At 47.5% G+C, this 25,931-nt stretch overlaps 1 protein-coding gene across 2 annotated transcripts; it reads right to left on the bottom strand.

Moving 5' to 3' along the window:
- Positions 1-2,060: 2,060 nt before the first annotated feature.
- LOC136577126 (sulfotransferase 1C2-like) lies at positions 2,061-14,207 on the bottom strand. 2 transcript variants are annotated; one of them, XM_066576879.1, is made up of 8 exons: positions 14,158-14,207; positions 10,738-10,921; positions 10,503-10,628; positions 10,319-10,416; positions 9,410-9,536; positions 3,481-3,575; positions 3,214-3,394; positions 2,061-3,123 (listed from the first exon to the last, which is right to left on the bottom strand). In XM_066576879.1, the coding sequence occupies exons 2-8, from the start codon at positions 10,868-10,870 to the stop codon at positions 3,017-3,019; spliced, it is 867 nt and encodes a 288-aa protein (XP_066432976.1). In that variant the 5' UTR covers positions 10,871-10,921; positions 14,158-14,207; the 3' UTR covers positions 2,061-3,016. The 2 variants fall into 2 exon arrangements, with proteins under 2 accessions (XP_066432976.1, XP_066432975.1); XM_066576878.1 differs by lacking the exon at positions 14,158-14,207 and having other exon boundaries at positions 10,738-10,934.
- Between the last annotated feature and the right edge of the window lie 11,724 nt (positions 14,208-25,931).

The raw sequence follows: 25,931 nt of genomic DNA, 5'->3' as shown, positions 1-25,931 counted from the left end.
TTAACCCTGAGCTTTGTTGATGGTGATTGCAAACGCCAATCGAATTGGGAATTGCAATCTCTTAAATCGAAATGGCGTATCCGTTGGAACCATAGGAGTGCGAGGAATGAGGACATCTTCACCTCTGAATGGTCCTGTCAAGATTCCTGCTTCTATGACGTTGGTCATTAAAGGGGTTGTCCCGCGGCAGCAAGTGGGTCTATACACTTCTGTATGGCCATAATAATGCACTTTGTAATATACATTGTGCATTAATTATGAGCCATACAGAAGTTATAAAAAGTTTTATACTTACCTGCTCCGTTGCTGGCGTCCTCGTCTCCATGGTTTCGGACTAATTTTCGGCCTCTGATGGCCAAATTAGCCGCGCTTGCGCAGTCCGGGTCTTCTGCTTTCTTCAATGGAGCCTCTCGTGCAGGATGCCGGCTCCGTGTAGCTCCGCCCCGTCACGTGCCGATTCCAGCCAATCAGGAGGCTGGAATCGGCAATGGACCGCACAGAAGAGCTGCGGTCCACCGAGGAAGAGGATCCCGGCGGCCATCTTCACCGGTAAGTATAGAAGTCACCGGAGCGCGGGGATTCAGGTAAGCGCTCCGGTAAGCTTTCTTTAGGTCCCTGCATCGGGGTTGTCTCGCGCCGAGCGGGGGGGGGTTGAAAAAAAAAAAAACCCATTTTGGCGCGGGACAACCCCTTTAATTTTTTTACTGCAAGCTGCGTGCCGTTGCAAAGTTTTTACTGGTTGATATTTTGCAACATAATAATTTAACCAATTCTTTTTTAACCAATTCTTCTTTTGACGTCACTAAATTGCAGACGTTATGAGGCAGTGAAATTCGTCCTGAGGTCCGATCAACCAGCACCTATCCATTCCCAATCTCCAGCAAGTGATGTGAGAATATCTCGGCTGATCGATCTTCTGCAGCTGGACACGCATATCTGGAGTTCATTTTTCCGTCTTTACCTGTCGCCACAAAGTAGAGTATTTCAGGCAAGCATTTATTTATCCGCTGGTGGTGATCGAGGAATTACAGGTAATGTTTGCCTGAAATCTCCTGCAAGCAATATTAATGCCTTCCCAAATGGTCTGATGTTTCCACACAAATCTTGCAATGATCGATCCATTTTTTTTTGTGCGCCATTGTGCAATCATCCCAAACAATAAACTTGCATTTCTGCAATACTTTTCTCATGCCGGATGCTTTGAAAATGTTGCACGTGGGAGTTTCAATGAATTGCATGTTCAATGGCAATTTCAAAGCGGAATGAGCAGTTTTTCCAAAAAATCATGTTTTTACCTGTCACAGGTGTGAGAGCTATATAATAGTAGGTATATAAAAATACGCACGTATTTGAATGCAACGTTGTGTCCAAATTTCAAAGCAATTGGTGAAGAACTTTCGGAGATTTAAGATTTTGAACTAACGAACATTTACATTTATTTATCTAGATATTTGCATATTAAGAGGCACAGACATAGCGAGATTAATTTGCACTTAAAACAACACCAGACAAGATGAGCAGAGAAGTAAATTCTTAATTAGTCCACTGATAAGGAATGTGACAGTTATATGGTCTCTAAATTGATGTTAGGGGGTCACCAGGCCTGTGTGTTAGTTCTACTTCAGATTTTGCATATTCTCCCCTGATACAAGAACCACACTCCGAGGTCATTTTATTCTTGAGGGTATGAAAAATGGCCATAAATTAATACTCCCAAATTCTTCTGTGACGCTGAGACTTGAAGTTGCCCTTAAATATGATACCTCTCATCTCATCTGTGCTATGTTGTGTCCGTGACTAGAAAAATGTTTAGGCGCAGGTAATTCCGTCTTTCGCTCTTTAATTGAGTGGTGATGAGATCTCATCCTGGCTCTCAGTTTTTGTCCTGTTTCCCCGAAATAAAGCCCCCCAACAGGACATTTACTGCACAGGATCAGGTACACAACATTGGACGTGGAACATGTGAATATCCCCGGGATCTTATAGTCCTGCTGTGTGTTGGGGATCCGTATCCTGTCCACGGTCAGTATATGTGAGCAGGTCTTACAGCTCCTTACATTACAGGGATAGGTTCCTTTTTGTGTGTCAGAGGGCAATGCACTCCTGACTATAAACAAACACAATTAGGATATTGTTACATATGATTAACATTTAACAGGTACAAAAGACAATTCAGGTTGTAAATGAATGCGAGGAGGAGGATCCTGTGTCTTCCATACAGGGAATAGTAATACTAGATCTAATACCAAAAAGATAAAAGGCCAAAAAAAGAGAAAATCTGAATCTAAAAAGTTCTAAAAATGTATACGCGGTATACAGGGGATTTCATGCTCCTAGAAGCCTGGGTGAGTGCTGTGAGACGTTGCGCGGCGACGCCTGGGAACGTGGTGACGTAGGGCTTAGTGAGTACTTTGCCTCCTCTCTCACTGTAAGCGCTATGACGCATGATATAATGACGCCGGCGTCATGTACGCCGGAGATGCAGATCACATGACCTCTCCTCAGTTTCCATAGTAAAAGTGGAGTTTTGTCATCTCAGAGGGTCGGTACACACTAGCGTGGTGACGTATGGTTTGATCATGTGTCCATATGTCACATGACACATGAATTCTTTGGCTATAGTGCTAATGTTTATGATATTACAAATTTTTCACCCTATGAGGGTATCTATGTTGGAGAGGGATCATCCTCTAATGATAGGGGGACATATATATGAATCTCTGCTTATGGAACAAAAGTTTTATGAGGGGGTGTGTAATTCACAGTTGTCCCCGCCTCCAAAATGGCCGCTGCCTGAGGACACATGCACAGCTTCAGCAGGCACCTATGAACTTCTTGATTGTAAGTTTTGTTTTACTTATACAGTATATACTGTTTGTGTATGAATGATTTTTATGCTTGAAAAAGGCCACGTATAGTGGCTGAAACGCGTTGCAAAATAAACTAGTTTTTTCCATATACATTGGAATATTTTTCTCCAGCGAGCGCTGGGGCCATTTTTCTTTCTATCATGCTCCTAGAAGCAGAAGGTCAGGTCAGTGTCAGACATCTCCTTCTTGTAATATTCATCAAATAACTCATTTTGAGCCACTGTGAAATGAGTCTTCCAGTCTCCGCAGGTTCCTGGAAGGAAGGAAGTACAAGATTTAGTGACTAGGACTGCAGACATAGATGTTACTGTAATAGACATCAGTGGGAGGTAAGCATTCATACCTTTCCTCATGAAGGGTGAGATGGTTTGGTCCATGACGGAGTTCGGGATGGTGCTGTAGTTGGCCATGGGGTTGTCTTTCATGGCTTTGAAGGTTGTTTGCTGGTGGATCTTCTCCACAATATCATCGGGTAGATCCTTTCCTACGTACTTCATCACTTTTCTGATTTCTCGCTTTGGGTCCTAAGGAGAAGTTTAGAAGTTCTGATCAACTCTCACAAGACAGCGACATTGGTATAAAGAAGGCTATTGTGACGTAATCTCCTCACCTCTAACATGTCCTCATAGAAGAGGTAGAGGATGTCTCTCTGATGTCTTATTTTCCAAAAGTCCTTAATGTGATCGGCCCATGGTCCATAAGAAACTACGGAAGGCAAGCAAGACAAATTACAGGGCATCCCGCAGCCACACATTGGGCTCACATCACGTTGTATGAACACATACAACATACAATGTATCCACCTGGAATGCTCTTGGCATACACACAAAACAAAGCATCAGGCCCCCATTCACCCAATGGAGGCCAAAAGAGGGTATCTTGCCCAGCACCCTCATACACATACATACTGAGATCGGATGGGCATGTGTTTTGAATGTACAGCAGCGAAAAAGCTGCTGCCAGACCCCTCTTTCCTCCTCCAGACCCCTCTTTCCTCCTCCAGACCCCTTTTTCCTCCTAGAGACCACTCATTACGCCTACAAACCACTCTGGGCCCTCCAGACCCCTGTCCTCTTCCAAACTCCTCTGTCCTCCTCCATACCTCTCTGTGCCATCCAGACTCCTCTGTGCCCTCCAGACCCCTCTGTGCCCTCCAGACCCCTCTGTCCTCCTCCATACTCCTCTGTCCTCCTGTAGACCCCTCTGTCCTCTTGCAGACCCCTCTGTCCTCCTCCAGACCCCTCTGTGCTCTCCAGACCCCTCTGTGCTCTCCAGACCCCTCTGTCCTCCTCCAGACCCCTCTGTGCCCTCCAGACCCCTCTGTCCTCCTCCATACTCCTCTGTCCTCCTGTAGACCCCTCTGTGCCCTCCAGACCCCTCTGTCCTCTTGCAGACCCCTCTGTCCTCCTCCAGACCCCTCTGTCCTCCTCCATACTCATCTATCCTCCTCCAGACCCCTCTGTCCTCCTCCATACCCCTCTGTCCTCCTGCAGACCCCTCTGTGCCCTCCAGACCCCTCTGTCCTCCTCCATATTCCTCTGTCCTCCTCCAGACCCCTCTGTGCTCTCCAGACCCCTCTGCCCTCTTGCAGACCCCTCTGCCCTCTTGCAGACCCCTCTGTCCTCCTCCAGACCCCTCTGTCCTCCTCCATACTCCTCTATCTTCCTCCAGACCCCTCTGTCCTCCTCCATACCCCTCTGTCCTCCTCCATACCCCTCTGTCCTCCTGCAGACCCCTCTGTGCCCTCCAGACCCCTCTGTCCTCTTGCAGACCCCTCTGTCCTCCTCCAGACCCCTCTGTCCTCCTCCATACTCCTCTATCCTCCTCCAGACCCCTCTGTCCTCCTCCATACCCCTCTGTCCTCCTGCAGACCCCTCTGTGCCCTCCAGACCCCTCTGTCCTCCTCCATACTCCTCTGTCCTCCTCCAGACCCCTCTGTGCCCTCCAGACCCCTCTGTCCTCCTCCATACTCCTCTATCATCCTCCAGACCCCTCTCTCCTCCTCCATACCCCTCTGTCCTCCTGCAGACCCTGCTGTGCCCTCCAGACCCCTCTGTTCTCTTGAAGACCCCTCTGTGCCCTCCAGACCCCTCTGTTCTCCTCCATACCCCTCTGTCCTCCTGTAGACCCCTCTGTGCCCTCCAGACCCCTCTGTCCTCTTGCAGACCCCTCTGTCCTCCTCCATACTCCTCTATCCTCCTCCAGACCCCTCTTTCCTCCTACAGACCCCTTTTTCCTCCTACAGACCGCTCATTACGCCTACAAACCACTCTGGGCCCTCCAGACCCCTGTCCTCTTCCAAACTCCTCTGTCCTCCTCCATACCTCTCTGTGCCATCCAGACTCCTCTGTGCCCTCCAGACCCCTCTGTCCTCCTCTATACCCCTCTGTCCTCCTGCAGACCCCTCTGTGCCCTCCAGACCCCTCTGTCCTCCTCCATACTCCTCTGTCCTCCTGTAGACCCCTCTGTCCTCTTGCAGACCCCTCTGTCCTCTTGCAGACCCCTCTGTCCTCCTCCAGACCCCTCTGTGCTCTCCAGACCCCTCTGTGTTCTCCAGACCCCTCTGCCCTCTTGCAGACCCCTCTGTCCTCCTTCAGACCCCTCTGTGCCCTCCAGACCCCTCTGTGCCCTCCAGACCCCTCTGTCCTCCTCCATACTCCTCTGTCCTCCTGTAGACCCCTCTGTGCCCTCCAGACCCCTCTGTCCTCCTCCAGACCCCTCTGTCCTCCTCCATACTCCTCTATCCTCCTCCAGACCCCTCTGTCCTCCTGCAGACCCCTCTGTGCCCTCCAGACCCCTCTGTTCTCTTGAAGACCCCTCTGTCCTCCTCCATAACCCTCTGTCCTCCTCCAGACCCCTCTGTCTTCCTCCATAACCCTCTGTCCTCCTCCATAACCCTCTGTCCTCCTCCATAACCCTCTGTCCTCCTCCAGACCCCTCTGGGCCCTCCAGACCCCTGTCCTCTTCCAAACTCCTCTGTCCTCCTCCATACCTCTCTGTGCCATCCAGACTCCTCTGTGCCCTCCAGACCCCTCTGTCCTCCTCTATACCCCTCTGTCCTCCTGCAGACCCCTCTGTGACCTCCACACCCCTCTGTCATCCTCCATACTCCTCTGTCCTCCTGTAGACCCCTCTGTCCTCTTGCAGACCCCTCTGTCCTCCTCCAGACCCCTCTGTGCTCTCCAGACCCCTCTGTGCTCTCCAGACCCCTCTGCCCTCTTGCAGACCCCTCTGTCCTCCTCCAGACCCCTCTGTGCCCTCCAGACCCCTCTGTCCTCCTCCATACTCCTCTGTCCTCCTGTAGACCCCTCTGTGCCCTCCAGACCCCTCTGTCCTCTTGCAGACCCCTCTGTCCTCCTCCAGACCCCTCTGTCCTCCTCCAGACCCCTCTGTCCTCCTGCAGACCCCTCTGTGCCCTCCAGACCCCTCTGTTCTCTTGAAGACCCCTCTGTGTCCTCCAGACCCTTCTGTTCTCCTCCATACCCCTCTGTCCTCCTGTAGACCCCTCTGTGCCCTCCAGACCCGTCTGTCCTCTTGCAGACCCCTCTGTCCTCCTCCATACTCCTCTATCCTCCTCCAGACCCCTCTTTCCTCCTACAGACCCCTTTTTCCTCCTACAGACCACTCATTACGCCTACAAACCACTCTGGGCCCTCCAGACCCCTGTCCTCTTCCAAACTCCTCTGTCCTCCTCCATACCTCTCTGTGCCATCCAGACTCCTCTGTGCCCTCCAGACCCCTCTGTCTTCCTCTATACCCCTCTGTCCTCCTGCAGAGCCCTCTGTGCCCTCCAGACCCCTCTGTCCTCCTCCATACTCCTCTGTCCTCCTGTAGACCCCTCTGTCCTCTTGCAGACCCCTCTGTCCTCCTCCAGACCCCTCTGTGCTCTCCAGACCCCTCTGCCCTCTTGCAGACCCCTCTGTCCTCCTCCAGACCCCTCTGTGCCCTCCAGACCCCTCTGTCCTCCTCCATACTCCTCTGTCCTCCTGTAGACCCCTCTGTCCTCTTGCAGACCCCTCTGTCCTCTTGCAGACCCCTCTGTCCTCTTGCAGACCCATCTGTCCTCCTCCAGACCCCTCTGACCTCCTCCATACTCCTCTATCCTCCTCTAGACCCCTCTGTCCTCCTCCATACCCCTCTGTCCTCCTGCAGACCCCTCTGTGCCCTCCAGACCCCTCTGTTCTCTTGAAGACCCCTCTGTCCTCCTCCAGACCCCTCTGTCCTCCTCCAGACCCCTCTGTCCTCTTGCAGACCCCTCTGTGCCCTCCAGACCCCTCTGTCTTCCTCTAGACCCCTCTGTCCTCCTCCATAACCCTCTCTCCTCCTCCAGACCCCTCTGTCCTCCTCCAGACCCCTCTGTCCTCCTTCATACTCTATCCAAATCCAGACCCCTCAGTCCTCCTCCATAACCCTCTGTCTTCCTCCAGACCCCTATGTCCTCCTCTAGACTCCTTGGTGCTGTAACTAGTCATAGGTGAGGGTATGACACGTGTTCAGGTTGGCATAATAAACATAGTTACACCTCATAGGAGGGTTCCTATACCTTTGATGTTGCGATATAACTTTTTCTAAACTCTCGCTTAAAGCAACAGTACTTTACATAAAGTGACTCAAAATACATGTTTTTTGTCCTTTGCTCACATATACAGCGCAGTACCTCATTAGTTCCTCCTGGCAGCAGAAAGGCACATGACTTTCATCATATTTTATCAGAATAGCTTTACATCGTATTCCTTGCAGTGTAATTACTAAATACATCCTCATACTGGCCATAGGCCCTAACTTCCAATGCCCCTTACAGAAGGCGTAAAACATGTCATACACGATACTAAAGTTCAGAGGTCGTCACATCATCATCAACTAGCGGTTTCACTTTCAGGCTTCATTACTCAATCCCATATACACTCTATGCCATGTGCCTAACTGTACCATTACACCTCATCATTATTACAGTCTATTACATCCCATCAGGCACATTACACCATCGCCATTAACCCTTTATGCATAACATTATAAACATCCCATATACCATTACACTTTAATAACACATAAGTAAACCTTGCAGGACCTTGCTCGACTATTAACTATACTGCCATATTAACCCTTTACATTACCCACAGTACTGTGAGTCCGTTTACCCCACCACCACAGTAGTGGTGCAATTCTTCTGCACCGCCACTGCAGTGACCAGCCATGTGGGGAGCAAGTCTCCCTCTCCTTCTGTGCACAGTGTGGGGTGCTTCACCCCAGGGATACAGCTGGTTCTTCATCTTCGCCCTTATGTCATCAGGGCTTGCTGGTGGTTTATCTCTGGACAGCTTACCCCCCTCCAACTGGCCACCCCCACGATACTGCTCTACTTTCAGGAGCTCCTGAAATGCCAAATAGTGGCCAGAATGAGCGATCACCACCTCCCTGACTCCTTAGAAAGGAAAGTATTCCTGAATATAACGGTGGTGGATGACACAGGGTGCAAGATATGATGTAATAAAAAACTATATTTTTGTAGACCACTGGTAACCGCAGCTAGATATGCTTGAATGGGATATATGAACGATTGATAACAGTAATGCAATAGTTTAACAGTTAGTGATAAGACCCGACTATGTTGACCTAATGATCGCAACCTATGACAGATATGGTACACAAAGTACAGATACTGCACACTATCACAGAAGATTACCCTACCACAGGAAAGTCATGATCTGTTTCTCTACACACAGTCAATATTTACTGAAGAGGTGTCTGAGGAGCTGATGCACAACAAGGGAAAAGATAAGTTCCTTTCACCGCAAAGCTCTAATGATTTATAAAACAATCAATATCAAAGTCTCTGTCTAGCCAGCCTGCTTACAGTCTATCTCTGACTGTTTGTGTGCACACTTAGATTTTAATGAGGTACTTACAGGCTTACAAACTCTAGTGTCCTTCTCACAGTGATGAGAGAACAGAGTTGTGCAATATCCATTGCCAGTCTCCAAACATTCAACTGTAGAAGAAAGGATCAGTCTCCCGCAGCCTCCCTATGGCTGTGACCTTAGTGGATTTGCAGTCCAAACTCCTTCAAGAATTCAGACTCAGCACTACTTCACAGCCCATCGTTGCTCCGGCCACAGCTAGCAGCCCACAGGGTCTCTCAGCTGCCGCTAGTCACAGACAGCTACAGAGTCCTCTGTGACTCTTCCTGTTGGGCGCTTCACCAGCGCTTCACCATCACTTCACTATCTCTCACCATCGCTTCGCCATCATTTCCCCATCCTCAGGAAGTTCGCGCCTATTTTGGGGGGTACAGTTTAGTTTTCGTGCCAAAATATTCTGACATGTAAATAAAAGTTCGCATGAGCGAACATTTGTGGGGTCCTGCCCCCCCCCCTTTTACGTGCTGTACTGGTTGTGAGGGATCTTGGAAACATTTCAAGATGGCATTTAGGGGGTCCAATTGTGCCCTTGTTACTAGGCTATCTGTAAGATGTCAGAGTGTTTTCATGATGATCTGTGCCCATAAATCAGCAGAAAACGTATATAGATCCTATATGTACCTGTCCCTTTTATGAACTGGTGAAGAAATTCATCAAATGTCCCCGGATCTGGGTGGATAATGGCCATGCGGTAGAAATGATAATATGACACCAATACGTCCTTAGGGTTCCGGGCCACATAAATAATCTGTGGAGGAGAGGATCACAAAAATTGGATAATCGAGAGTGGCCAGGATCTACAGCGAGAGAAAGACCTGAAATGGCACAACATGAAGAAAGTGCAAGAGGGAGAGAAAGTCCAGAGATTGAACATACTCTACAGAATAAGACAGAAGGTTATATTGGAAGACGGACATAGGTGTACTGCAAGAGACAGAGGGAGAGAGATCATACATGTTGGGCCGAGCTCTACAGAAGGACAACTAGACCCGGCCTTACAGAAAGCATGGGAGGCCTGAGAACAGAGCAATCATGGATCTATCCAGGTAGAACAAGACATACACCTCTTTATAAAGTAACGTCGAAGGACGTGCAGTGAATGACCCCTTTATTAAGGCCCTCAGCCCTTTCATGAATTGTCATCGTGACCACGGAGTGCAGCATAAAATGATACTTGTGGATGCACGTCATAATGGATTTCTGTGGTTCTGAAGATCAAAGGAGGTCTAACGTGCTACTAGATGGGGGTCTCTGATCAGTGGCTGTTTAGTAGATGGACCCGATTAGAACAATAGAGAAGGACCTGATTCTACAGCAAGGGACATACGAGGACCTGTAGAGTAATGGGAGGACCAAACCCTACAGCAAGGGAGGTAGACCTGGTTAGAGATAAGCCTGGGATAGGAAGCAGACTAGTGATAAGACACATAGTTGGAGCAAGCTTTATAGCAGCAGTGAATTAGACAGGGCAGGAGATGGAAGATCAGTCGCTTGTCATCAGCCGTGGTCCATGAAGAGACACGTCAGTACCTTACAGTTCTTCTCCCAAAAGCTCTCTGGCAGGAGGTGGATGGGTAAATGAGACTTCATCAAGCGAGGAGGCTTCATTTTATTAAGCTTCTCAGTGTCTAACGAAGAGGCAGGTTATTATAACATATGGACCATATATCATACAGGAGAGGTGTAACAAAAATAACCCATCTGCAACGCTTACCTGTAGGCATATCAGGCATGGCAAATTCCAGGAAGGTCACCCGCTCAAATATGGCTCCACGTTGGCTTGTCTTATTTTCTCCATCATGTAGAACTAAGTCCACAATCTCACTGATCCAAGTGGTACCTACCAAGGGTCAACATGGCATAAAATACTTAGAGATGGGGAAAGAGGGCTTTCTGGGCACCTCCAGGGCGCAGGTGGGCTGCAGGCACCACACCTTCCTTGCTCTCACCAGATTTGGGGTAGGTGTCTATCAGCAGGTCCCCTTCTTTAGCCTGGAAATTCCGCACGTTCTCCCAGTTGTCTGCAAAGTATGCGACGAGGGGCATATCACCCACCATTTTCAGAGGAGGACGACTAGCCATGTCTGCAGATGTATCAGCCGGAGATTGGGGGTATAGGTTTCAGGTATCAGTCTGTATGGTGCAGCAAAGAAAGAGTTACTCCTTACTCCAAAGAAAAATGATGTATTAGCACTAAGTGAAAACCTTGGAAATGTTTTGTGGTGATCTTCGCAAAGACTTCGCTCCATTTTTTTGTACGAGAATTAATTGCTCAGTTCTGACACGGACATTTTAAATATCCAACCACTGCCACCAATTTGTCAGGGAGAGAGAGGGGGGACCCCGAATGATCCCACCTCTGTCACCGATTTGTCACGGACCAACTAATCCAAGCGCACTCACTGCAACCAATTGCATCAGCAGAGCCTCGAGGAGTTAGAGTACAGGCTGATTTGTACACTGTTTTCCCAGGCTCCTGCACGTATGCAGAATGAAAGCTCAAATCACCCCCTGGTCGGTCTAATGTTTCCAGCACTCTACAATACCCCCCCACCCCCCACCCCCCCCACACACACACACACAATTGCTGCCACCACCAGCTTGTATGTTACCGATACGCTGGAACCGGGCTACACATTATGAACACAGTTTTTGCAGTCGTGGTCCATTTTAAAACAGACAAGGCTTGACTAATAAATTGGAGATTTATTCTAAAATAGACTAGCAGTGCTAAATATTTACATGTATTTACAGGCATACACAACAGACTGTAATATATATATATATATATATATATATATAAAATAGGATATGTACCAAACTTGGTACATATATAACAAAAATGGGGGGGGAGGACATCTCCACTACCCCTGGGGGGGGAATGCTGGAATTGCACTTGAGCAGATAGTTTTTATTTCACAGTCTAATATTACACAGATGACCTCCTCCTTATCATGCACTAATTTATTACACAGACGACCTCCTCCTCCTCAAATACTAATATATTACACAGACCTCCTGCTCCTCAGATAATAATGTTACACAACCTCCTCCTCTGCTGCAACTACCAGACAGCTTCCTACCAGCACTGAGCCACTCTGTACCACACAGAAGTGAGCCCAGCACCCACGCTTATGAAAGCTGGCCAAAAGGAACCAATCACAGTGTAGCTTTCATTTTATCTCAGCAGTATAACAAGTGAAAACTGAGCTGTGATTGGTTGCTATTAGCAACAAAAATTACAGGTGAAGTTGGTAAGTTTTTGATTTTTAATTATGCCAGTATTACACAGACCTCCTGCTCCTCACATAATAATATCCTACACAGACAACTTCCTCCTCCTCAAATACTAATATTACACAAACCCCCTCCTCCTCCAGAAGATCGCAGTGAGTTCCCGGACCTGCTGTGAGCCACAGAAATTACAGCCTATCAGGAACAGGAGGAGTCACCCCCCTGTCAAGCAGCCTGTATCATGTCACCACCCACACTACCGGTGGTGACAAGATACAATAATACCAAATGTAAGCTGCGCTGTGATTGGTTGCTATTTCTTATACTGCTGAGATACAGATTTTAGGCCTCATGCACGCGGGCACGCACAGATTCCCTGTGGGAAATCCCGCACAGGATCCTCCTGTGCCCGCTGCCAGTGACCCTGTGTACCTGTCAGATGACTTCTTCTTCTGTACTGCGGATGTGACGCCGCCGCTCTAGCGCACATGCACAGTACAGATTTCACCGCGCTATCGCCTAGGTGATGACACGGATCCGCGACACTTTGGCAATGCTCATTGCAGAAGTGCCACAGAAGGGACGGCTTCCATTGACTTCAATGTAAGCCGTCCCTGCATATCCGCTCTGACAATAGAGCATACTGCGATTTTATTTCGGCATGGAGCGGCTGCAAATAAAATCCGCTGGTGTGAATGGAGAGAGGAATCTCCACACACCTCAATGGGCACATCGCCTGCACTTGCTGACAAGCGCGGACTACACTGCTCAATTTGCCCAGTGTGCATGGGGCCTTAGGAAGCTGCCATAGTATTGCATTGGAAAACACAATCCTAGGCAGACGGTCGTGATTTGTCAGCGCGAAATCGCGCGCGGAAAACAAATCGCGGCATGCTCTTTTTCTGTGCGGGGCAGCCGGCACATCAAAGAGCTGGAGCCGCGGGAGAGGTAAGTGCCGCACTGGTCCCTGCAGGGGCTCGGGTCTGGTCCCGCAGCGAGAATTCTCGCGGCAGGATCCGACCCGGCCATCTGCAGGCGGCCTATATGATAGAATTTATTTTAGTTATTTTTTATACAGGGTGGAGCGCGGTAATTTGCTAATTTGGGAGTGAAATAAAAAAATAATGAACTTGTAAAAACGTTATTTTATATTTTATTTACATTGAACAGTAGTGGAATTTCAAGACGTTCTCTCCACCGGATTCTTCATAGTGAACTGAATTTTCACCCGTATAAAATGTGCGTGGTCCAACAATTGTCAGCACGGGATTATGTTACACGACGAACATCTTGTGAAGACATGCTTGCAACCATACCTCGTGACGCAATTGTGTTCTTTTCTGATGAGGCACATTTTCACCTCAGTGGGTGTGTAAACAAACAAAACATGCGGTACTGGAGCGACCCCAGAGAAGTTCACCAGAGACCTCTGCATTCGGACCGCGTCACTGTGTGGTGCGCCTTATCACCAGTAGGCATCATTGGCCCTTACTTTTTTCTGGCAACTGTGAATTCCGAACGTTACTTAACTATGCTGCAGGATTTTTTCCAGCCAGCACTCCAGGCAATGCAATTAAAGGATACATGGTTTCAACAAGATGGCGCCACTGCACACAGCGAGAGTTACCAGGAATTTTTTGAGGCAAACGTTTCCTGAACGGCTTATCTCTCTGAGGGGTGATCTTAACTGGCCGGCACGCTCACCAGACTTAGCCCCATGCGATTTTTTCCTTTGGGGTTACCTGAAGTCTAAGGTGTATTGCAACCGTCCCAACACCCTGGAAGACCTAAGGAACAATATTGACGCTGAGATTGCCAGAATACCAGTCGACATGCTTGAAAGAGTGCATGAGAACTTCAGAAAACGTATGCAGCAGTGTGTGGATAGCGAAGGTCAACATTTGCCAGATACAATATTTAAAACCAAATAATTTGTAAATTCCACTACTGTTCAATGTAAATAAAATATAAAATAAAGTTTTTACAAGTTCATTATTTTTTTATTTCACTCCCAAATTAGCAAATTACCGCGCTCCAACCTGTATTTTACATTGTTTTATACAATGCAATCCCAGAGAGCGGCCATATACTCACTGATATACTGATACAGGAGGGCAGGCATTTAGACGACTTACCTGTCAGCATGCAGACAGCTAGATGCTAAATGAAGGAGCAAGTAACCCAGTGAAGAACACTGATGAGCCGCCTCTCACACCCTCCTTATAATGATAATCTTTATTTGTGTAGTGCTAACTTATTCAGCAAGGCTTTGAGGCATGGGATAAATGCAAACAATACAACAATTACAATGTGAGATAAAATCAGTTTGAAACAAATGGAGGGGGGGTGATACAGGAGGTACAAGCGGGGGGGGGGTGAAACAGGAGGTACAAGCGGGGGGGGGGTTATACAGGAGGTACAAGCAGGGAGGGGTGATACAGGATGTACAGGGGTGGGGGTTATACAGGAGGTACAAGCGGGGGGAGGGGGTTGATACAGGAGGTACAGGGGTGGGGGTGATACAGGAGGTACAAGCGGGGGGTGGGTGATACAGGAGGTACAAGCGGGGGGGAGGTGATACAGGAGGTACAGGGGTGGGGGTGATACAGGAGGTACAAGCGGGGGGGGGGTGATACAGGAGGTACAGGGATGGGGGTGATACAGTGGGTCCAAGCGGGGGGGGGTGGTACAGGAGATACAAGGGGGGTAGCGAGGCATGAGGGGAACACAGGCAGTAGAGATCTCATGTTGAAATCATTTATTAGAAAGCAAACAGGACGGGGCGGTAAGGAGGTGCAGGGGTAAAGGTCGTGTGCGATAGGCAGGGTGGAAGGTGTGGGGAGCCATAGGGAGCGGCAGGGGACTAGGTCAGGAAATTTGGTATGCTTCCCTGAAAAGGTGCGTTTTTAAGCCACGTCTGAAATTTCATGCATCGGGAATTGTCCGGATGCCTTGGGGTAAAGCGTTCCAGAGGATGGGTGCTGCTCTGGTGGAGTCCTGGAGGCGAGCATGCGAGGTTCGTATTAGGTTCGGAATAGGTTCGTATTAGAGGGGTGTTTAGTCTGAGTGTGTTAGCGGATCGGAGTGAGCAGGCTGGATGGTGTACGGAGAGGAGGGAGGTGATGTATGGTGGCGCAGCGCCATGCAGAGCTTTGTGGGTGAGGGTGAGGAGTTTAAATTTAGTTCTGCAGTGAATGAGCAGCCTATGCAGCAACTGGCATAGTGCAGAGGTGTCTAAGTAATGGCTGGATAGAAAAATGAGCGTAGCTGCCGCATTTAGTATGGATTGGAGGGGAGCGAGTCTGGTCCCAGGAAGGCCGATGAGTAGCGAGTTGCAGTAGTCAAGCCGGGAGTGGATGAGGGCGACCACGAGTGTCTTTAGCGTGTTCGTGGTGAGGAACGGCCGGATTTTAGCAATATTTCTGAGGTGCATGTGACATGTTTGGGCCAGAGATTGGATGTGGGGAGTAAAGGAGAGGTCACAGTCCAGTGTGACCCCAAGGCAGTGGGCATGCCTTCTGGGGGTTATTATGGTGCCAGACACTGGATTGGACATGTTGAGGGGAGGTCGGTTGGAAGGCGGAAAGACGAGAAGGTCAGTTTTAGAGAGGTTAAGATTGAGATAAAGAGAGGACATGGTATTAGAGACAGCGGTCAACATTCAGTGATGTTTTGGAGAAAAGGTTCAGAGATCTCACAGGAAGAGGTGTTTAGTTTGGTGTCGTCAGCGTAGAGATGGTATTGGAGGCCAAATTTGAGGATAGTTTGTCCAATTGGGGCTATGTAGATAGAGAAGAGAAGGGGACCAAGAACCGAGCCCTGATTCTGAAGGGGGCTGCTGTTTAGTGCTTATTCCTGCACAGAAAAGTAAATACAGGGTGTCAGGCCACATGGTACTTGTAGTGCACCATTCAGGCCTACAACCTATTGGAGATGCCATACTTGAATTCAGTAGGTTACCCTGCACCCCGCAGGCGAGCCACACCGGCACCCTGGGTGACCCAAGGTTTAAGGCTGCATTGCATGTCATTGATAAATACTGATAAATCCTAGGTATTAGTTGATATTTTGGCCAAAATACGTGAGCCAACAACCCAGCATCACTAGTCCTCGCTTATTGTCTCTACACTGACATAAGTGAAAAAAATCACAGAAAGGGAAATATAAAAACTTTCTATGATTTTTTTTGTATATTGCTTTTCTCACAAGTACCAGAAGCAAACTCATTCCTTTCATACGGCACCAGAACTAACCTCAGTACAGAAATATAAAACCCCAGAACCAGGCTCAATATATAACTACAGCACCAGAACCAAGCTCATAACAAATACAGCACCAGAACCAAGAACTATATTTCTTCCCTATATGGCTACTTTCAGACAAACGTATTATTACGGACGCATTTTACAGATGATTGTTCTAGCCCAACCGTGGGTCTACTGAGCTGAACTCACAGGATCATGGGGATCTACAAAGTGAGTGGGCTGATCAGAAGCCGGGGATGTATATAGAAGTCATGGGGCTCCATAGCCAAACTCCCAACATAGCAAAATTACATTTCCTGGGCGTCTGACACAAATAAGGAGACACAAAGAGTTCAAAAGTAAAGAGCAACCCCAACCCTATTGCAGGGTTCTAAGCTCCTCCCTGTTGTATTTTTTGTGCTGCCATTGTACTAGACAGGTGGCTGCTCCTCTCCATGGGGTTTCTTCTTACAAGTAAGCTGATTATTCTGACATCCTGTATTTTTTCCCAATACCCAGAGTACATCAGTATTTGTTTTGTATGGTACATTGGACCCTTTTACACGGGCTGACCTGTTGGAAGCAGAAGCTGCGATAATTGTTCCAATGCTTTTTGTTATTCTGGCCCGCCCGTCTTCATTTACAAAAGTTCATCAATGAGCGACTACCTAAGATGAGACCAGACGTCCCGATTTAGGTGGGTCACTATCATTGCTGGGGATACTGTGGGGGTCACTATTATTGCTGGTGCTTCTGTGGGGGTCACTATTATTGCTGGGGATACTGTGGGGGTCACTATTATTGCTGGTGCTTCTGTGGGGGTCACTATTATTGCTGGGGCTTCTGTGGGGGTCACTATTATTGCTGGGGCTCCTGTGGAGTCACTATTATTCCTGGGGATACTGTGGGAGCCACTATTATTGCTTGGGATACTGTGGGGGTCACTATTATTGCTGGGGCTTCTGTGGGGGTCACTATTATTCCTGGGGATACTGTGGGGATCACTATTATTGCTGGGGCTTCTGTGGGGGTCACTATCATTGCTGGGGCTTCTGTGGGGGTCACTATTATACCTGGGGATACTGTGGGGGTCACTATTATTGCTGGGGATACTGTGGGGGTCACTATTATTGCTGGGGCTTCTGTGGGGGTCACTATCATTGCTGGGGATAATGTGGGGGTCACTATTATACCTGGGGATACTGTGGAGGTCACTATTATTGCTGGGGATACTGTGGGGGTCACTATTATTGCTGGGGCTTCTGTGGGGGGCACTATCATTGCTGGGGATACTGTGGGGGTCACTATTATTGCTGGGGATACTGTGGGGGTCACTATTATTGCTGGGGATACTGTGGGGGTCACTATTATTGCTGGGGCTTCTGTGTGGTCACTATTATTGCTGGGGATACTGTGGGGGTCACTATTATTGCTGGGGATACTGTGGGGGTCACTATTATTGCTGGGGCTTCTGTGTGGGGGTCACTATTATTGCTGGGGATACTGTGGGGGTCACTATTATTGTTGGTGCACAAATGAACAAATGTAAGCAGCACCGCATGGAAGCCTTCAAAGGATCATCAGATAGTCATCAATAGGATAAAACTCCAGATATCATCTTTATTGTTTAAAAATCCATTCGTTTGAGAAGGACTTGCGACGTTTCGTCCGACTTTTTCAAGCCTTGTGTGGTATGTCTTATTTTCAGGGAAACGGTATTTATCTAATAATTGATATCTATCTGTCTCATATGTATTTATCAATCTATCTAATACCTATATATCTATCTATCTCATATCTGTCTATCTCATATCTAGCTATTTATCTCACTATCTATTTAACTGTCTATCGAGCTGATATCTATCTCATATGTATGTATCATTTATCTATCTCATATATATCTCATATCTATCTATCTATCTATCTATCCATCCATCCAGGGGCGTAACTATAGAGGGTGCAGGGGATGCGGTTGCACTTGGGCCCTGGAGCTTTAGGGGGCCCATAAGGCCTCTCTTCTCCATATAGGGAAGCCCAGTACTATGAATAAAGCATTATAGTTGGGGGCCCTATTACAGGTTTTGCATTGGGGCTCAGAAGCTTCAAGTTATGCCTCTGTGCAGCATGGTTTAGGTATGGGTACAGGTACAGGTACAGATACAGATAGAGGGGGGGGGGGCCCAGCTCACCTTTTGCATCAGGGCCCCTGAGCCTTTAGTTACATCCCTGTATCTATCTATCTAATATTGATCTATCGAATTCATATCTAATCTCTATCTTATATCTATCTAATCTATATGTATCTCATATGTATTTATTAATCTAATATCTATATATCTATCTAATATCTATGTATCTCATATTTCTCCATCTATCTATCTATCTATCTATGATTAAGAAAATTAGAAATGAATAATCTTATTATGTAAATGTATGTGTAGTGGTCCGGGGGGTCCTACGGGATAGTACCATAATCGCAGGTCCTAAAACACCTGGTTATGTACTCCTCCGAAGACATGACAGGTATCAACGTGAGAAAGACCCTGTCTTTCCCCTTTCTTCATGGGCGATAGGCTATTCTGCCCAATAACGCGTCTCCTGATTGGTTGCTGGTAATAAAAATCCCTGATTGGTGGAGGAGATGTAAGCCCGGGAAAGTGAGCAGGGAGAGGCAGGATGTGAGGAGGAGTTAGAGAGAAAGTGTGGGAGAAGAGACAGGAAGTGAAGGAGGAGTTTGAGGAGTGGTCATCTGGAGGTCGCCGGCGAAGGAGGTGTGCAGCGGCGCTGCAGGATCGAATGTTACCTGGAGTGGAGAGTGAGAGACCATAAGCTGCAGAACAAAGTGCAGGATGGAGGAAAAAAGCTTGGATCTTTCTACACAACTGTGAGTGATACGAGTCCTTGCTAAATCTAAAGTCGGAAAATACCAGTAACCCCATTCTCCATAACTACAAATGTCTGTAAAGCAATCCTTTGGACACAACGCTCAGATAACTTAGACTGATGGGATTCTGTCTTGAGTAACCTTAAACAAAAAGAAAGAGAGCGTTGAGGATAAAGTTGCTTGTAATATTAATGTACTGAAAGAACGTTATTTGAATGCTGAATTTAACCCTGCATCACAGTGGACTGTGTAATTTCTTCGTTATTTAACACATTGCTGAGTAAACTGTGTACCTTCAGTTTGCAACTAAGCTACAGTGGACTTGTCTCAATTATTTCATTACCATCTACTGAAGTTCACCCCCGAAAGGTACTGGCGTCACCGTGACACACCGTTACCTTAATCACTAAAGTTATTATTCCTGTTCCACCACGCGCGACTAAGCTGGGCCATTTTGCTGCCATTGTAGGCAGAGTTCGCAGAGCCACCCGTGACATCCATCTTGATTACCCACGGTTTCCCCTGCATTGGTCTGCCTTCCGCCCGGACATTACAACGTTTTCATTACAGCTGAGGATGACAAGTCTGCACCGATATATCCAGCTATGCTGATGATTCCATTATGGTTCTACATCAAAGCTGTGCTATACTGGACTATGGAGCTGTCATAGCCATCTTGCTAAAGCTGAACAGCAGTGAGCAGAGGCAGGGATGTGCCATCGGGGGCGCCCCTGCTAGTGAGTCTATGGGTGAGGCAGCAGTGGCCTTCTTGCTAAAAGTTGCACTATTAAAAAGTTACCTTTTTTGCCTCATTGCCAACTTGGAAAGTACTTCAATATAATGGGAGCAGCACATTAAGCTTCCTAATCAGAAAGGGATTTATGGTTTTTCATTCCATGCTCTGTGTGGACTTTTTATGGGCACATTGTGCCAACACTGGGGCAGAACGCTTTGCTGTAGAGCCTACATCCCAATAAATGGGGGGAGCTATTTAAACCATAGGATGTGTGCAAGGTAAGCATCCTTCTCTCTCTGCCTATTGCTGATCAGTGATTCTTTTGTAGAATTATATCTAGTGAGGACTTCAAAAAGACATCATGCATCTTGTAAGAATTGTGTAATACCACTTCCAGATGGCTGTCGAGATTGGCTTTGCAGTAAATGGTTTTTCTTTTTTGCCCAACCTTCCTTAGTATTGAAGGTAAGAGATTTTAATCTATAATCCTATCCTTCTTCTTAGGGGACTTTCTAAGTCTGTAGTCAGCGCTAGCTTCCTCTACCACCTATCAGGGGATGATGTCCTGGGTAAAGGACTTTGTTCGCACATCTATGAGGGAGCTACAGGAGAACTTGCAAGACCAGGGATCTTCTCAAGAGCGCCGATGGGGTAAAAGTTCAACTTCCTGCCGCTCTGAAAGAGATTTTCAAGTCAGTAAATGACGTTGGCTGCTCCTCTTCAGAGTTCCGATTTTCTTTTGATCACATCGAGAAGATTTAAAACCCTGAACTCACAGGTATAGGCATTATTAATACTGGGCCAAATTCATTTAGCTAGGTGATGAAAGGTCTGGAAATGATGTCTGCAACTAACAGGCTGTTTCATGGACCATATGGCACTTCAGGGTCCTATGGAAAGGGTCCACATTCAGGAAAAGCTGAACATATGGGTTGATCGCATAAGCTGGTTTCAGCAGATTCCAGGTAAATGTTGTGAAGTGTTTGAACAGCTGGCACATGGGATCTGCCCAAAATTTACCTGATAGCAATGAGAGCCAACACCACGCTCAAGAAATTTTACTCTATCACCAGGACAAACTGTACACCCTGGATGCCTTTTCCATCAAGTGGAACTTTCAGCTGGCATGTGTGTTCCCTTTTGTGCCCATGGTCTCAAATATCCTGGCAAAGGTCAGGAAAGACCAAGCCTCAGTGATTGCAGTTATATCATTTTGGCCAAGAAGAGCGTGGTTTCCCCTGCTCCTGAGGATGAGTCAGGAAAGCTAACAGAGGCTTCCACTCAGACCACACATGGTGTACCAGAACAGGTTGTTGTCCAAGGACGTTAATGTATTTGGCCTGACAGTATTGAGATTGACGGGCCCCATTAGGGAAATCAAGGCAAATCAGACTCCGTAGTCTCAACCTTGATGGCTGACAGAGGTGTTGCAACAAATAAGGCCTACTCCATTATAGTGTCCACCTTTAAGAAATGGTGTGACCAAAGAAGGCTTTCAGCAGAACAAACATCAATGGCAAACCTGTTACAATTCTCAACAGGATTTATTTGAAAAAGGGCTTAGACTTAATACTATTAGGGTTCAGGGCTCGGCTTTATCAGCTTTCTTTGGAAGATCTCTTGCCAAGCACCCATGGTAAAAGAGGTTTTTGGTGGCCATCCAGAAGCTTTGTCAATCCACAACCAATCTATTTCCAAAACAGGAAACAGGACTTGCCGTTGGTACTGAGAAGATTGCGTGAGCCTCTCTTTGAGCCATTGCAGAAGCAGAGTTATCATCTCTTACAGAAAGGTTGTATTCTTAGTACCAATTACATCGGCCAAGAGGATGAGTGAATTGCAAGCACTAGCTGCAAAAGAACCCTTCCTATTGTTTCACCAAGGCAAGGTGCTACTAAGAACTCTACCCAAGTGTCCTTCCCATACCAACACTAACCAGGAGATGGTTCTGCCCACCTTTTGCCCTGAACCATCCTCGGAGGAGGAAAGGCACTACAGACACTGGATGTATGAAAAAAAAAGGTTTGGTACAGTGTTCGCCAGTAGAGCAAAGGGGAATTGCTCTCAGTAAGAGAAACCAGTTAATCTTGTAGATATGATACCTTTTAACGGCTAACACATTAAATACATGATATACTGTAGGGCAACTTCCAGTCACAGTGTCACAGAAGAATTTGGGGATATAAATTTATGGCAATGTCTGATACCCTCAAGAATGGAATGATTCTTGCATAAGTGGAGAATATGAGAGGTCTGGTTTTTGTTTTTCTCATAAAAATTCAGAAATTGATTGTAAGAATATTGCCATCCAATAGGTGGTGCTGCAGAGCTAGTATTGCCATCTTTCCATGTGCAGTTCAAGTAAAGATAAGAGACAACATAAAACTGTCACATTCCTCAGCTCAGTGGACTGATTAAGCATCAAAGTCTTTGTTTAGATTGATGTTAGTTTAAAGGGGTTGTCCCGCGCCGAAACGTTTTTGTTTTTTTTTCAACAGCCCCCCCGTTCGGCGCGAGACAAACCCGATGCAGGGACCTAAAAAAAAAATCCGCACAGCGCTTACCTGAATCCCCGCGCTCCGGTGACTTCTTACTTACCGGTTGAAGATGGCCGCCGGGATCTTCTCCCTCGGTGGACTGCAGCTCTTCTGTGCGGTCCATTGCCGATTCCAGCCTCCTGATTGGCTGGAATCGGCACGTGACGGGGCGGAGCTACACGGAGCCGTCGTCCAGCACGAGCGGCCCCATTGAGAAAAGAAGAAGACCCGGACTGCGCAAGCGCGTCTAATTTGGCCATTAGACGCTGAAAATTAGGCGGCTCCATGGAAACGAGGACGCCAGCAACGGAGCAGGTAAGTGAATAACTTCTTATAACTTCTGTATGGCTCATAATTAATGCACAATGTACATTACAAAGTGCATTAATATGGCCATACAGAAGTGTATAGACCCACTTGCTTTCGCGGGACAACCCCTTTAAGTCTCAAATTTCTGTGTGTGAACATTTATTTAGATCAAGAGGGGTGTCCCCCCCCTCCCTTCAGTATTTGTGTGTTAACATCATATATTTTTGTCATCCATTAAAAGGTATCATATCTACAAGATTACCTGGTTTCTCTTACTGAGAACAATCACACTGGACATTGGATGTAAGCAGAAGTCTAAGGATCTATCTGGCCCGGACAGAAGTCTTCTGGAGGGCAGATCATCTTTTTGTGCTTAATAGTGGCCCAAAAAAGGGGGATAAGACCTCAAAATCAACCATAGCTTGATGGTGGCTACCAGCTCTTGTTATAGCAGGAAGGAATATTTCCCTCTGATGGAGTTCAGGTTCATTCTACTAGAGCAACAGCAACTTTATGAGCAATGACATCATTGTATGGCTGTGATTGGTTAACCCAGCGCCGGCTTTCATTGGTTAACTCAGCGCCGCGCCAGCCACTCAGACCTTAGCTTGCTGGATGCGGGGCATTCAAGCCCCGCATCCAGAAAGCACTGCTCTGTGTTGGCATAGAGGAGGGAGCGACAGCCTGCAGCAGCGCTGCAGACCATGGCGAGGATGAAACGCTGGCGACAGCAGAGTATAATTCCCCCCCTGAGCCTCAGCTTGTGAGTTTTTTTGACTTGCAAGTAGGCTAATACTCCGAGTTTTTGTTCATAAATCAGAGCAAAAATTCAGGAGAGAGTCTGCTCGCAAGTCAAAAATCTCGCAAGCTAAGGTGCTCGCATCCCGAGGTACCACTGTACCTTCATATGCCATTATAGAATAGACTTCTCAGCAACGTAAGAATCTTCTGTTGGACGCTCAGTATTCATTTCTGGTATGTCCCACCCTTAAGAAATTGTGCTAGATTATTATATTATGGTGGAATTTATTATGCTGGTCTTTGTTGCTGTACTCCAAACAGCAGCACTTAACTTCCCTCCCAATCAAGTTTTTTTTTAGTTAATGTTTCGGGTACCTTCTTTTAAAATACACAAAGGGGGAGGGGCTTAGGACCCTTTTATAGGGCTGCTCTATACCTTTTAACTCTTTGTGTCATCTGTTCAAAACATGAGGTAGGGGAATAAATATGTATATGCGCTGCTTTTGAACTACAGGAAAGAAGAACATATTAAACTCACCCTATATAACCACCTTATAATGTGGCAGGCTTAGGTACAGCAGATCTGTTCTAGTTTACCTATAAATAATGCAGTCACCATATAATGTACTCAATTAACAGCTCTCTACAGTGATAGTCGTTACAGTGCAGTTACCTCCAGTGATCACAGGTGACATTTCATCTTGGAATCGTCCATATACGGTTTTCGTCTCTCTATAGAGAATAGGGACTTCCACCTTACCCCCCATGAATGACCCAACTCCGTAATAGGGACTCCCTCTCCCCATATTCATGCCCCTACTGGGTAATTATGACACTCCCATATGCATGGCCCCACTCTGTAATAGGAACCCCCCCCCCCATGCATGGCCCACTCAGTAATAGGTACTCCCTCCTTACCCCCCATAAATGATCCTACTCGATACTAGGGACTTTCTCCCCCCCCCCCCCCCCCACCAATATGCATGGCTCACTTTGTTATAGGAACTCCCCCCTTTCCCTCATAAATGACCAAACTCAGTAATAGGGTCTCCACCCCCATCCCTATATGCATAGCCCGACTCGGGAATAGGGACACCCCCCTTACCCCTCATGAATGACCTAACTCTGTAATAAGACTCCCCCCTTCCCAATATGCATGGCCCAACTAGATAATAGGGACTTCCCCCTTACCCCCTGAATGACCCAACTTGGTAATAGGGACTTCCATCTCCCCCCCCCCCCCATATGCATGGCCCCACTCGTTAATAGGGACTCCCCTCCCTCCCCTATATGTAGGCCTCACTAGGTGATAGGGACACAACCCCCCCACCCCCCCATGCACGGCCCCACTCAGTAATAGGGACTTCCCTGCCCCCATGCATAGCCCAACTCGTAATAGGGGCTCCCCCCATGTATGGCCCCACTCGGTGATATGGTCTCCCCTCCCATATGCATTGCCCCACTTTGTAATAAGGTTTCCCCTCCCATATGCATGGCCCCACTCGGTAATAGGGTCTCCCCCCCCCCCCCAATACATTGCCTCAGTCGATAACAGGGACCCCCCGCATTTGCATGGCCCTACAGGGTAATAGGAACTACCCCCCTATGCATGGCCCCACTAGGCAATAGGGACTCCCCACTTACCCCCATCCATTGTACGTCTCTCTACCCAAGACAAGATACATCTCAAACTACACACTCAACATGTTGATTCTTCGTGTGTGCATACACCAATAAATACCTCTCCCCAGACACGACTATCTGCCTTGGCTCTCGGTCCACAACAATGATGGTTCAGAAGTCATGTCTGAAAGAATCACACACTGTATACTCCTGACTGAAGGAATTAAAATGAAATTGAAACTAAATATTCATACATTCAGTATTTTCCTGACACTCGGGAATAGGGATCCCCTATGTGGCCCCACTTGGTAATAGAGATCCCACTATGTAGACCCACCTTTATAATGAGACACCCTCTGTGGTCCCGCCTAATAATTGGACCCTCTGTGTAGGCCCATCTAGTAGAAGGGATCCCGCTACGTAGATCCACCCTTAGTGGCCCCACCTAATAATTGGACCCTCTGTGTGGCCCCATCAAGTAACAGAGCTCCCTGTATCACCCCAGAACTTTGGCATCTGATCCATGGTGGAGATTACCTTCATCATTAATACACACAATAGCAGTCTGGCAATGTTACACGCATAGCTTCGTTACTCCTCCTCTCCCCGATACTCGCTGTACTCCGAGCACTGGAGCCAGGAGGAGGAGTAAAAAAGCTATACGGTGCACATCGCACACAGCATCAGACAGCTAGTGCGTGTATTAATGATGAAGGTAATCTCCACTACAGACCTAATCAGGTGTGGGGGTCATTAAGGTGCCGAAAGCCCGACAGCACTGTTACCTCCTCGCCCCCAGCCTAGACTTTAAGCAATGACCCGTACACAAATTGGC

The sequence above is a fragment of the Eleutherodactylus coqui genome, chromosome 8 (assembly GCF_035609145.1).
Source record: "Eleutherodactylus coqui strain aEleCoq1 chromosome 8, aEleCoq1.hap1, whole genome shotgun sequence".
Lineage (NCBI taxonomy): Eukaryota > Metazoa > Chordata > Amphibia > Anura > Eleutherodactylidae > Eleutherodactylus > Eleutherodactylus coqui.
This window is presented reverse-complemented; position numbering and strand designations above follow the sequence as displayed.

What these genes read in the sequence shown, in the direction of transcription:
- LOC136577126 (XM_066576879.1), bottom strand. Translation starts at nt 10,870, where the DNA reads ATGGCTAGTCGTCCTCCTCTGAAAATGGTGGGTGATATGCCCCTCGTC. An exon ending in AGACACCTACCCCAAATCTG is followed by an intron (nt 10,629 to 10,737) that starts GTGAGAGCAAGG and finishes GACCCTTGGTAG; the next exon opens with GTACCACTTGGATCAGTGAG. An exon ending in CATGCCTGATATGCCTACAG is followed by an intron (nt 10,417 to 10,502) that starts GTAAGCGTTGCA and finishes CCTCTTCGTTAG; the next exon opens with ACACTGAGAAGCTTAATAAA.